The sequence below is a fragment of the Falco peregrinus genome, chromosome 6 (genome assembly GCF_023634155.1).
Source record: "Falco peregrinus isolate bFalPer1 chromosome 6, bFalPer1.pri, whole genome shotgun sequence".
NCBI lineage: Eukaryota > Metazoa > Chordata > Aves > Falconiformes > Falconidae > Falco > Falco peregrinus.
Window position 1 is genome coordinate 8,346,272 of NC_073726.1, and position 14,529 is coordinate 8,360,800.

A 14,529-nucleotide genomic window follows, 5' to 3' on the forward strand; every position below is an offset into this window, starting at 1 on the left:
TTGGCTTTCTGGTCCCAAGATGGATTTTTATCGGGCAAGAAGACCTCGCTACGGGATGTTGCACTACATCCTCCCTTCTCAAGAGTACTCTCATTTTTCAGAGCAAATGCCCATAAAAAGGGCATGATGTCAGGCACAGCATCTGCAGGATGTGCTGTGCTCCTCCATTACCGACCGCAGACTGATGGATGCTGCTGCTGCGCTGTCACCCCTGGCGGAAGCAATACAAACCCCTTTTAACATCCACCCCGCCCCCCAGTTTCAGTAAAGACCCCGTGACACTTGGTGGAAAAAAAACCAACATTGTATTTGATTTACAATTAACAGGATTTACAAATAATGACAAAGTAACAGATTAGCCATGAAATTAGGATGCTTTTGTTGACGAAGGAGTAGCTGGCAAAGCACCTTGATGTAGAAGTCGTGTACCTCAGTCCTAAACGGTGTAAAATAACTTATAGCCCGGGCAGGTTGAGGAATGATTATACACAATGCAACAAGTTGAGTACAAAACAAACCGCAAAAACCCTCCAGCCTATTATTGGGTAGGAAACCAGTTCTGGTGAGGCTTTTGATTTTCAGAAACTGAAGGAAAGGCCCACTGACACATACTAGGAAATTTTCAAAAAGGGGGAAAAAAAATAACAATCAATAAACTGTGTGACAACCTACTGGGCAGGCAGAATGGGCGGCAGACATTGCATTAGCTCGCTGAGAATCAGCAGAGTCCGGGTGCTCGGCAGGACAATGCACGGAGGAGTACAGATGGCAGCGCTTCATTAAAATGCTACTTTACTGCCAAAGACTTGCAAGACAAAGAGGAATAAAGTTCTCTGATGTGCAATACAGCAATGTAAGAAGACGTACCTAACTTTTTGATTTGTACGGAGCTTACCTATATTGTAAACACACACTTTCTGACAAGATATTTCAATTTTCTTTGTTATGGGTTATGGTGTGTATTTAATCAAATGCAGCATTCCAAGGCTCAAAACTGACTGAGTGGTTTTCAATAGACGGGTATATGAATTTTCCAATATCATACTAGTATTTTACATCACAAATACAATAAAAACAAGTGATGGTATTTCTAGGACAGTTCCAAGATTCAAATTAAAAAATCATCAGAACCATTCTAAAATAAGATATTATACATAATCAAATCATGTTAAACAGCACACTCTCGGCAAGCAGCTAATTACAAGCATTCTGCTGGTCATGTTTTTCACACAAAAGTCATTCAATAGCACATAAATATTTCTTTTTCTGATCTGCTTCTTTTTACAAAACCATTCATCAGATTCACAGAATTAGTACAAGTAAGGCACATTAGCATATATCATAAAACTCACAATAATAACAAAGAGTTGTAAATTTTTAAGGACTAATTCCTTCTTTGCAGTGATTTCTGAAACGAATGAGACTTTATCAGTAGAACCCTCCTACACTGACATTACTCTTATTTCCATTGCAGCCAACTGTGGTGGGTGCAATACTGTGCATCACCATGGACATAAATAATTAAATTAAGAACCGTGTGTGGTAGCAAATCCCATTTTCAGATCTTCCAGAGAAATCAGACATGTTGTTCACAACGTTCCTTATGAGCATAGACTAAATTTTAGAGCTATATGGAAATCAATTTCCAGTTATCAAAATAAAAGGGGATATTGCATGTGTCTCTGAGTATGTTACTGTTTTCTTAGTACAAATATTGCTTAATGTAGAAAGGATGCTATAGTATAATGAATCCTAAATGCTGATGTCTCAGATTCTACTAAATTAAACGAACGATAGGTTTTCCTTCTTCCACCCCCCACCCTGCCCCCAACCAAAGGACTCTCCTTCCCACAGAAGATTCATTTACACACAACACAGCTTTTAATTAGAAGCATAATTTACAGTAAAAATTCTTTACATTACACCTCTGCTATCAAAAAAACATGAAATATTTCATTTAAAGTTGTAATTATACATTAAAAAATAGAACACTATTTCCTTAACAGGAAGAATGAATTTGAACATCTTCAGATCAGATTTCTTTATTGCGGCTTTTGAGTCAAAGGTCAGTCACTTTATTCTCTAACGCAGCTGCTATTTGCTGTAAACGGAAGGCAAGCTGCATTTTTTGTGCAGCTGGATCCTCTTCAAGTGCATTTATAATCTGGAGAAATAAACACAGAATGTTTAGAATCATTTAGCTTAAAATATATGACATAGTTCCCGGACCAAGTGTTTGATACTACTTCGGTTGTATAGAGTCTTCTGCATTCTCTCTGTATCAAAGATAAAGTCCATTTAGTAGGACACACATTCTATTTTTACACAAAGGCAATAAAAATGATCGTCTCCGTTACTTTATCTAAGTTGCTGTAATGTTTCCCATTATGCTGGGATTCAAGCAAATTAATAGGTAGCACTTTATCTTGTGAAATATTACATTCCAAGATGGAGCAGGCAGGGGGAAAAGCGTCTTTATAGCTATTTAAGAAACAGCACTTTCACTTGCGTTGCACCCTACAAGGCTTAAGGGTCATTTATCAGCAGTAGTTAAGCTGCATCTGCTTTGGTTACGCGAAGCTCCTGGGTGGTCCACGCACTGGCATAAGGTAGGGCAACGCAAGGTCTCTTGTGTCTATAGGCAATGCAGGGAAGAAAGTGGTCTGGCCACAGCGTCAGGGGGCTGCCGGCAGCTCCCCTTGGCTCTCGCCAAGAAATGCTGCGACTCTGACCCGGTACCACGTAGCTCAGGAAGCAATGAGCTCATCAGAGGAGCCCCCCAGCGTCCTGCATGCAGCCTCAGCTGTACGGAGTATATATAAGAAGGTATGACTCTATGACACGAGGGATTTGAAAACAAGAGCTAGAAAAGGTCAACTGTTATGAGAAGGCTCTTCTTCAAATAGAGTTTTTTAGGGCTTCTCAAGATCAAATTTCAAAGGTTTCAAAAGGTTTTAATTTCCATCATCCTTTAGGAAAACTTTTCCACCAACTATTAGATTTCACCATTAGAAGAATGTATTACAAGGCAAAACCGTTCCTTTTCTAGAACTGGCTTTATTAATTTAAGTCAGACACTGTAATCAAGCCGAAACCTTTAGCTCTGTTTAAATACCGTATAAATGTGCAAGTACAAGAACCAGAGAAACAGAGTTTGCCTGTCGCTACCTGTGAGTCTCACTACTTCTTGCACATCATTGACAGTGGAGGTTAATGCAGTCAGTATCAATCAAACCAATAATTTAACTTTGAAGGGCTGGTATAGCATTTGAGTCTCAAACACAGGAGCAAATCTGTTTAGAAATAATTATTTTAATGGATTTGGTTTTAGAGCATGAAAACTTTTTTACAAGACAGAGTTAATAAACACTTAGTAAAGTATTTAAGTTTGGGTTAATTTAATTTGATATTGTTCCCTTAATTTAAACAATTACATCTATCTGTAACTCCTCAAATCTAGACTAAATAATTCATGATTATCTCTGCTGGTGACTATATCCTTCATATAAATGTGGACACTTAGAATGTACCCACTTAGTCATTGTCAAGCCCTGCAGAGATGCAGAAGGTACAGCGCATGCCGGGAACCACTGCATCAGTAATAAGGACAAGGGCAGCTGCAAAATGTTCCAATTTATGCAAATTAAAACATTTTCACGGAAAATAAATAACCTTGATTAATTTTACTGAATGGTTCTTGACAGATTATCTCCATAACTCTGAATTAGCAGCCTTTTCATCAGATGCACCTTGTTGTTACACAGTGATGTACGTGAAAGGAAGAGCGGCAGCTATGCACTGGGTTTTGGTGGCCTGCCACTAATGAAGTCCCACAGACCGGTGACTCCACCTGTGCCTGTCACCAAACATGAAACCATGAGTGGAAGCAGGACACAGGAGTGTGGAAGAATCAGGGCTTTACGGTCCCTCTATCAGGCAGGACCCCTGAGTGTTTCTGTAAGAGGGCAGGCCATGGATACATGGGGGAAGGTGCTGAAAGCAGCTCGGTTTGCACTGGGGACGAGGGGCGAGGAAACCAACGCCGTTGGGTTGGCCTGCATTCCTCTGGCCGCTTCCCCTACTGACCCTCATTGCAAGACTTCTCGGGGCGGTTTGATTTTCCCTGCTTACATCTGTTTGAAAGCTGCGACAGGCTGGCTGCTCCTGTATAAAGCAGCTGCAGTGAAGCTGAGGATGAGACTCACTGCCTTAGCGCTAAATGTAAGTGAAAACGCGAACTGTGCTGAGGTGCAAGACAAACCAAAGAGAGCTCACATGTGCTGCACTCCTTTTTGATTCAGCATCTGTTCTTACTTGCTTTGATTTAATTCTGAGAGTTTTCTGGAAGCATTCATTTCCATGGAAACCTTTGAATAAAAGTTTCCTTCTCTCTTTTTGTTTTCAGATTAAGTTTGGAGAGCCATAGCCACAGCCCAGCTACACTGGTATATTCTTTGTCCCTCTTTCCACAGGGCGTGAAAAACTTAAGAAACATTTTGGATGGCATCTGTAAGCCTGCTTTTGAATCAAGCTATATTCAACAGTTACTCTACTTCGCTTTACCTTGGGCAGGCACTTCATTTGGCATGGCAAAACAGGGACAGTAGCATGCATGGAAGTTTTAAGTGCATCTAACTAATAAAAAAGTCATGGCAGCCCCCATTCCTACAGGCAAAAAAAGTTTAATGGATTCTTCCTAATAAAACCCCCCCGCTGGCTTGAAACCTGATATAGCTCTGATGATTACTTTTTGCTTAGTGACATTCTTATGTCCTAATTCTTAGGAATTAGGGTGGTAGAACTGAAGAGAAACGATTTTTAAATCCATTTCTCTTCCAGATCTTGTTAAACTATCACTTTTAAACTGTCACAAAACTAGACAGCCCATAATGAAATTGTTCATTTACAACAACACACCCTTGACCAGTGTAATTGCCAAGCAAAGTGTGTAACTTCGAAATCTGAGCTTTCTGTTCAGCGTTGCTTTGAGCTGGTTACCCAGGGAATTCCAGAAGTCATTCCCTTAGACTGATGTTAGCCTTCATAACCTTTTAGCATTGATATTAAAAAATGAAAACAACAGCCGCAACTTACCTCATCATAGTATTTGTTAGTATACTGGTAGAGTTGGTGTAGAGCCACAAGTGTATTTAAGGAATCGGTATGTGCCTGTTAACACAAGCAGGCAGCAAACATGTCAAAATATGATCACAGACAGCTGAAAGTTATGCGCATGCACAACCGTTGGATACAATTTACAAGATTTCCAAATGCAAGGTCCGTATCCTGTAACTTTTGCTAAATGACAGTTGAGGCAGAAAAAAGGGGTGAGAAACTTTTGTTTGGTGATTTTTAGATCAAGGCTTTCCCACTGGTGTTTTTCCACCCTGCCTACAACTCTAACACTGGAGATGGAAAATATTTTGACCTCTGAACAATAAACCGTAGACTACAGAAGAAACATCTGTTAGCAACATGGGTATATATAACTAAAGCATTTACTTTGTTAAATCTACGTATTGCTGAGATATTAAAGCATTGATTCTGTCACTGTCATGGCTGTTTGAAATCCTTTCTCCAGCTCTTTGAAATTATTCACACATCACTACAGCAAAGGTGTAACGCGTCAGGATCGTGAGCACATATACGTTTGGAAAAAGCCATCTGAATCATGAAGATGGAAAGCAGGGTCGGGCGAGAGAGGGAGACAGACACAAAGGACTTTAAATGAAGCAGGAAATAATCCTTCCATCACCCCTTCCTCCCTCCCCCCAACATTTACCTTATTCAGTGAATGTTCTCTACCTGTCTAAACAGGTGTTTTTCATTCAAATGTATAGGATTCAAACTTCTAGCTATGCCTTTAGTCTTTTAAGTCAGTTAAGAAAATTAAGAATTGCAAAATATTGATACTGGTGTAAATGATTACCCAAGGCCTAAAGCAGCAGAGAAACATCCGTCTTTCCTTGCTCTATAAAAGTCACTTCTAGAGCTGATCAAAATTTGCTATGTTCGATCACCCCTTCCATATTAATTTTTATCATAATTTATAATGTAAATAGAAAGGATCAACATATTCTGCTAATGTTAAAACATTCTACTGAATTTACTTCTAATCAGCAAATCTTTTAAACTTACATACATCTCAATTTGTGCAATAAATAAAGTGAACTGGAAAATTAAATGTCACTGCAGATGAGTTTTGTAGTGAATGACTGAAAATAGAAATACTCTCATGAGGATGTTGATCTGCAAGATGTTAGGTCTTAAGGGCACTGAAATAAACAAACTCCAAAAAATTCCCAAACATCCTCCTCACGCTACAGCACTTCAACTAAATTAAGCAAATGAGCAAACCAGCCAGTAAGTACACTGTCTTTTTGCTCAGGCTAAACATCTTTTAAGACTAGTGAGAGCCTCTCCTGGTTCTCCAAGTTAAATTGAGTGCTTCAAAGGCATAAGCCTCCTCTAGCTAAGCCGAGCTGCAGAGCAGACAGGCTCTTTCAAGGCTGAAGCAGATTTTGCAGTGTCTTTGCTCCACCTGTCTCCAGCCACAGTCCCCAGCTATCAACCACACCCCTCTGCTCTTCTCCATGACAGGTAACTCCCGATAACCTATAAATGCAAAAAGAAAAAGTGCCACTGAGCGAGCACACGGTGAGCTTCTGACATGCAGTGTAAAGCGGAAGTATTGCCTTTGTACAGACAGGGCTAAACCAGGCTATGTTTGGTGTATAGGCCTCCTCTTTCATTTCTGGAATCTAGTTTTTGCTGTGGTATCACTCTGAATTTAGTCATTATTTCTCATCAATATGATCAATGCTAAAAATCCTCTATATGCTGTGGAGAGGAAAAACAATTAGAGTGCTGTAATTTTTCTGCAATGGATGTGAAAAAATCTGAATATTTTGCTCTGGGACCTACATCATCACTCAGATAATTAGTGATGATGACCACTCTTGGTTCCAATCAGTAATCAATATTTCAAAGGGCTAAAAGGCACGACTACACTCAACAGGAATATTTCATAGATTTATGAATATCTCATTTGATGTTTGCACATACAAAACCCCCCTTGTTGAGTCAGAAAGAGAAGACAAAGAAACACTGTGCTAGTTCCAATTTCAGGACAAGAAAATGGAATTTATTCTTACCCTAGAAATCTCTGCTAGGTGGGTATTCATATCTTGGTCACTAACTGGCACCATCTGACGAATACCTTTGTAGTAACTGAAACAGATGAAAACAGACTTTCAATTAGGTGAATGAAATACAGTGTGTTTTTTCAGTAATTCTGTCTTTCAATTTTGCAATTACTTTAAATATGCCTCCTAATAATGCAGGAGATGCTCTACCACAACAGACCAATGATTCCTTTAGAAATCCTGCCTTCCAACAGTCATCAGTATGTTCACAACAGAGGCAAATCATACCTGACTGTACAGGGCCATACCACAGGAAAGAAATATATTTACAATTGCAGCTGATGATTACTTTAGGCCTTCAAACTTCTGAAGTCATCAGCTAGCAAGAGTTTTGTCCTGTGGCAGATCTTCTGCAGTATTCACAGAATTGCCAATTATGTAAATGAATAAAGTTCAGAGATGGAAATAAAAAATGTGTGTGTAAAAATGTTTCCAGGCTTTGATCTCTACTGAGTTATGGAAGTGCAGCGCTGGTTAGACATATCGTATGGGCAACAACAACCACTGCAGAAAACAGCATCATATTTTGTTCTGAATAAATCTATCCATCCATCTGCACAGATACAAACACGCACTGGGTCATAACGCTGCTCTGTTTCAACCTTGCCAACACTACCACCAAGGGAGTGTTGTAACATTCAGGTGTAAAATGTTTAACATTTGGCAGTTGACTTTGACTATCTCAGCATTCGCTTTTCCTCTTACACAGGCTTAGAGCCCTAAAAACACTGAATAAGGATGAAAAGAGTCTATACTTACTCTTCCACCATTTTCTTATAATTAGAGATCTCTTTCGCATAAAGTAATTTATTACTTGGAGAATCCTGAAAAATATATCACAGAGAGAAACTTGGTTGATTTATGAACACCTCTAGGAAGCAAGAGAAAGTAAAACCCTCAAGATCAAGCCTTTATATTCATATGCGCTTGAGCTTTACAGATGTTAACATCTGGATGCTTATTAACATTGGTGGGATTATTTGTCCTAAAAGGACAAAGTTTACACACCGCATTACTGTTGAGGGTTACAAATATATTAATGCAAGATGATACTAAACTATTGGTGGACATGAAATCATCAGTATTTGAATTTGCCTTTTATAAAAGCAGTTGCTATTTTCTCCTTTTTGTAAATATTAATTGGCAAACTACATAGTAATGCTGACACGTTCACCAACCTGTTAAGTGGTGAAATGCTAACTTCATTATAAAACTAAAAAGAAACTATCAAGGCTGTATCCCCTCAGAGAATGGGTATTGTCTATGAGGATGCCCTTTGTCTTGTCAGGCATGAGCATAGTCAGAATGTAGAATGCAAATCACTTACTCTGCTTAATTTGTGCTCTGTTCTTGTGCAAGCATCCATGAAAGTCTGTGCAATGACTGACAAGGAAGCATCTACTACTTCGTGAACATGAACATCAAAGATGAAATGGGGATTTTTCAGTATGTTTACCCAGAATCTAAGAGGCAGGCTGCAAAGCAAGGAAAAAGATAAATAATCCTTTTTACACAATAAAAGTTGTACAACGAGCAAATCGCATGAAATTAAGAACGGGTTTTGAATTTTGATGTCCTCACAACAGTGAAGCTTCATTTTATATTTCAACATTTATACAAGCTATCTGTTGTCTGGTTTCCGTGACTGAAAACCAAGCCTTTACAAATCTCATGGAAAAACCCATAGGAGAAAAATCTTGAGTGCCCCAAAATAGCAAGAGATGTCTGAGTGGTTAGAGAAACTACCTGAGTAATATTTTATTAGATTTTGTGCTTTGACAGGTAAATCCAGTCCCATTTTTCTTTTGCTTTCCTCTTCTCTGAGGAAAGACAGAAAGTGACATGGTACGTCTGCCAACGACAACCCCATAGGTAGGCTGGTTTCATTTTTGCAGCTCCTAGGCTTACAGGGAATCTTTTTGATCACATAAACATATTAAATCAATTAAAACGATTCTGAGAATTAGAAATGTATATACGTATATACATTTACTTTGATTTGTGGTGAGTGCCAGGACATACCTGGGAATTACACTCATTTCTCTGCAATACAAGGATTAACTCTGTTCATACTGTACCTGTTTGTTTTCCAGATGTGAATGGTATCTTCATCCTTGATGTCATGTTTTTCTGCTTGCTCATCAAGAAAGTCAAAGAAGTATTTCACAGCTGGTGGCACCACATGGTTCGAGTTGAGCACACTATGAAAGAAGTTATCTACAAACTGCTGAAGTGTCCCCTTAAAAGTAAAATTTAAAAAAATGTGTTACATTTGTGTTACAGGATGAACTCAGTGCCACCCAGGAATCTTTCATTCCTGTTGACATTAACAGCCCATAATCCAGTTGCGGTTACTGATGGCCTTTATCCTAAGTGCTAAGTGTACCAGGTGACAAAACCCAAGCAACTTGTTAGTGCAGCGACCTTGCAAAGTGCCAACACAGTAAAGACCTTCTAAAGAACAATTTTATGTTCTAGCCTGAAAGGTTGTGCCTTCACCAACTATTCTAAAGTTTGCACAGAAAGGCGTGCTTTCTGCTTGACAGAAGAAGCAGAAACTGATTGCTAAGTATACAATACATTTAAACTTCAGGGTTGTTGTGCACATTAAAATAATTGTTAGCCATTTTTTTAATGGTTTTGCAGCTTCCCACCTCCAGTTTCTCTGGCTCCATGAAATTTTTAGAAAGAGACAGAGGAAAAAGTACCAGTGAGCATTTGACTTTTTGTTTAAGGGCAAGCACTTGGGTCTCATCAGACACCCAGTTTGGCCCAGCTCCATGAGCTCCCCTGAGCCCAAGGAGTGAAGCATCCCAGAAGGACTGTGTGCTTGGTTGGGTTCCTGCATCTGCCTGGACCTTAGAGATTGTGACCTCAGAGATTTCCCCCTTGTTTTAGAGATGACCCCATTGAGGCCACATGCAGTTCATCCCCACTCAGCTGGTTGGCCCTATGGATGCATTTGAAGGGCTACACCCTCCTTCGCTGTCACTCCAGCTGCCAGCCTCAGAACAGGCAGGGACCAGGAAGGCAAGGAGCCCATAGCCACTCTGCTGTTAGCAAGGACACATCAACAGTCCATGTGTTAGAGGGATAGCTGTGGTCCCAGCCATAACACCTCACCAGCTCTGCATGAGTTAGTAAAGCTCCAGACTGGTAATGTATAAACTAGCTATAGTGAACACAAAAGCGGCAGCTGCAACGGAGTTATGAACAGCACAGAGGGATGTAAGTATCTTGATGGCTCTTTGTCCTGAGTCTGTGTTGTCTATGTGCAGGCTTTCCTTCATGTCCACTTTCACACTTGGACAAATGGCCTTAGCTGGAGCCAGACCGCTCTCATTTTCATGAGGAGTCTGGCTTTAGGGTCATTAAACACATTATTTTAAATTCCTTCTGCAAGGAGGAATGCTTCACAAAGTTGTGATCCGTTCTGCAGCATAAGCACTAAAACTACTCTAAAAGGACTATTATTATAGGAAAACATTCTTATTTTTCTAGGTTATACTGCAGCACTGGTCACACACAAGAATAGGAAAATACCAGGCTCTGTAGCAGTTCATAAAGCATTTTGTTCAAAAGAAAACCTAACAAAATACTATCTAAACAGGTGGCACAGAGCAGAATACCCATCTTTGTCTTACAAGAAAAATCTCTTATTTAATGAACACATAATCATGGTTATCAGCTTTGATTGGGGAGTTATACCTTATCTCTTTCCCAGTAATGTTCCTCAGGGCATATTAATCATTGGAAGTTCTTAACACCAGCTTGTAAGTATGACACATTCAAAACTGCAGCCAAACACACGACTAGTATTTGCATCATTTTCTTCAGTTGTACCTCAAAATCCACAGAAGTAAGGTGTAACCATGGCACATCTGAGACTTACCTTCACAGAAAGAAGTCTGGTCAGGTAGATTTCTGTAATAGCTTTGGTCCTCTCTTTTTCTTTCACACTGCCCCGCTTTGATTTACCTTCATCTATTTCATCTACTGGCCGGACTAGATGCCAGACCTTATTTTCATCTTCCAAGAGTGCATGTCCTAGAAACAGCAATCACAATAATTCAAAAAAATGCCTCATATCGAAAACAGCAACCCCAAAGCCCCACATACATAAGTACATGTAAGATCTTCGTTCCCTATCCTGCACATACCCGTCCTCTTGCTAAAAGGATCTAGATTACTCTGCTCCTGTCCAACCCACGCAACTCAAGCTAAGTGCTGAACCTAAGTTGAAAAAGCTTGCTTTTGCATAGGGAGAGGAAGGAATCACATAATAAGGAAACTCCTGTTCGGTCACATAAGCACAGTATGTGCATTTTTTGAGGTCCACACACTGACGTACTCTACCCCATTCTGAATTCTTGGAGACACGATCAAGTTACAGAAACTCAGCTAGTTCTGACCTGACAGCCACCACAGAAAGAGCAATTTTATCCTACTCCAGGTACACGGAAAGATAGTGCTGTAGTAGTTGTGGTGAGTTTTTCAGTGGTAATTAAAGAATTTATTATCTCAACCTTTTTTCTAGGTATCACCATTACAATTTATGTTTTACCCTAACTTCTGAGTTCGAAGTATGGTACCTCAGTTCAAACCTGCTTTTATCAGCATTTGACCAGTGCCACTTCACTTTATAACTTAAAAGGAGGAAAAATGCATCCCTTTGTTGAGAGGATGTGAATTCCAGCAGACAGAGGTAATGACTGCAGCAATTTTTATAATCCATTATAGATAAGATTTTTTAAAATTTGTCAGCATTCATAGCTTAAACCAGAGAAAGAGACTTACATCAAGTCTGCTACCATATAGCAGAAACTATAAGGAGTAAGAACCTGCATGCTAATGACAGCTCATCTGAATACAGTGCCTTACTATGCTATCCATGGCTCGGTCACACACCTGGTCCCTGAGCTTAGTTCCATGATCACGCAGTGGAATAAAGGGAGTCTTGCACTTCAGCATCAACATGAATGTTCAGACAAACTCTATGCTTGAGAATCTTTTCTTACAAACAGTTAAAAAAGACAGGATACAATCATTTTAACTTGCAATTAATATCCCTTCAAAAAAGATTCTCTGACAAAAACTTAGTTTAAAATCTCCTGGTTTTGCTTGTTCTTCCCTTAATTTCTGAATTTTTACATCTGCTTGGCATAGTCTCTAAAATCAATGGTGCTTTTCCAGTGGAAGTTATCAGTGCATTTAAAATCATTGACGACTTAAAAATGGGAAAGTTATTTTTCCTATAAAAATCGTGATTCTGTCATATTGCACAAAATATTTTGCATTACTGCTAAGTTTTATCCTTTAATATACATATCTAACATAACTAAACGCCAGTTACAGCAGAAAATATCACTTTCTAATTGCATGAGTTTTTTCTTCAAAATTTTGGCCATAGTAATTTATTAAGTTACTCAACAGCTACTAAATTAAATTTACTAGCTTGAACCTATGTTAGTATTTTACATCTCAGGGGAAAATAATATTTAGGTGCAATGTGGCCAAGCCAACACTTCCACTTGAATCTACTTTATATATCCTCATGGGAAGCACTAGCTATGCAGTCTTCTGGGGCCTTTGCTTCTCTTTAACCAGGTAGGGAAAAAAATAAATCCCACATTAAATCACGCTGTCCTTTGAGAGTCCTTAATTTGACCTGGAAGTTCATGTGAATGAAGCAAGAACAAAATAAAAGCTATCACTTTATTTTGAAGCAGCTGCGATTCTGCAACAGATACCGTTCACTGCAATCATCTGCCAGTACAGTAAGAACTGCTGCTGGGCCTGCAGCCTGGAATTTCTTTTGCAATGTCTGTTATTTACTTTTGTAAATTAATAGATCAAATCATGCATTTAGAGCAGAAACTATTTTCCAGCCTTATGTCAGTTGCTTGGTACGCTTCTGCTTCCTCCTTTGATTCAGAGGAATTTATCCTCTCTTTGCCCTCCTGATGGTATATGGCCCAGTTTAACTTTGCAGAGAAGAGAAACAACCCAAGGGGTTTCCACTGAGGTTAATGGCCCTTATGTGCAGCTTAATTTGGCCCGTGTTTGTTTAGCAACGACGGAATTGGCTACTAGTGAAATAGTAGTTGTTTCATAGGAAAGCAGGGATTAAGAGACTACAGCTCAAGCAGATGAACTTCTGCAACACAAAGATCCCACTTCATTGCTAAAAATAGGAAGAAAGAGGAAGAGAAATTCAAACATGGGGCCACAAAACATGTCAGCAGTATTGCTGCTCAGAGAAAAGAACATCTCTGTGAGATAATGTTTTTCCCAATGGAAAAGTAGGAGGTGAAGAAAATAAAAGGTAGGGCAAAACACCTCCTTTTTTATTGCAATAACCACATTAGATGTCAAGCCGTAAGCAGGGAGAAGACTGTGCCCACTGAGTCAAAAGCTTCCCCCCAAACTCTTAATCTTGGCCCTTGGACATTCTTTGGCCAATATAAAATAATGCTGGGAGGAGTTAATGCCAATCATTGACTGCGGTGACTAATTGTAGTGGTATGAACCATGATGTAAACATGATGGAGGTAAGTGAGACGGTGAGAGACAAAACAGCTCCTTTCCCCTTGTGTGGCCTGCAGCTCATTAGCTTCCTTCCAGTCTCCTCCCCGCCTGTGAATAGACTGCTCCATGGGGGTGAAAAAAGGGCTGCCCTACACAGATCTGCTGATCAGTATTTCTGATCTGCAACACTGTCTATTTTTATTCAGAATGAAAACACAGAAACCAATCAACCAAACAAAAAACCTGGAGAAAAACCCCAGAATAACAGCGCATGTTCTGTTAGCTTACAGTACAGAAATACTAGCACGAAATCACTGAAACCATTCTCCATCTTGACACAAATTAGTAATTGCATTTATTATCTCCAGAAGCAAAAGATGCTGCATTTAATTTGTCACAACCTCCAGCTTCTAGTGTCTTCCTGTTAGAAGCTTTGAATCAAAAGCAGTATGGAAGCAATGCCAGGATTTAGAGCAACATCTCTGAACACGGTTTTACATTTTTGTTCTGTGCAAAGCCTAGTACTTTGGCAGACAGTCAACGGCTTCAGCTGACACTTCTCAATGCAAAAGGTGCAAGTTAATGAGAGACTCTGAATAAAAGGAAAACCACCTTGTCACAGGCCTCATTTCATAGAGCTGGGATAGGATTTCTGTTTATTCCAACCCTGTAAATCCCTGTGTCATATAAATGTGTATGTGTGGGAGGGGAAGCCTCTGATCTTCTCCTGTCCCTTTTATATGCATAGTGTCTCACAAATCACTCTTACTGCAAACTCTTGCTTTGTGCTACATTT

General features: G+C 39.5%; 1 protein-coding gene across 4 annotated transcripts in view; it reads right to left on the minus strand.

Moving 5' to 3' along the window:
* Nucleotides 1–286: 286 nt before the first annotated feature.
* Nucleotides 287–14,529, minus strand: part of PLXNB2 (plexin B2) — a 268,020-nt gene continuing 253,777 nt past the window's right edge. For all 4 annotated transcript variants that reach the window (XM_027782298.2, XM_055807634.1, XM_055807633.1 and 1 more), the window contains 7 exons: nucleotides 11,098–11,252; nucleotides 9,284–9,444; nucleotides 8,533–8,680; nucleotides 7,965–8,029; nucleotides 7,155–7,230; nucleotides 5,095–5,169; nucleotides 287–2,164 (listed from right to left, as the gene is read on the minus strand). In XM_027782298.2, the coding sequence (XP_027638099.1) occupies nucleotides 2,060–2,164; nucleotides 5,095–5,169; nucleotides 7,155–7,230; nucleotides 7,965–8,029; nucleotides 8,533–8,680; nucleotides 9,284–9,444; nucleotides 11,098–11,252 (785 nt within the window). In that variant the 3' untranslated portion in view covers nucleotides 287–2,059. The remainder of the gene's footprint in view (nucleotides 2,165–5,094; nucleotides 5,170–7,154; nucleotides 7,231–7,964; nucleotides 8,030–8,532; nucleotides 8,681–9,283; nucleotides 9,445–11,097; nucleotides 11,253–14,529) is intronic.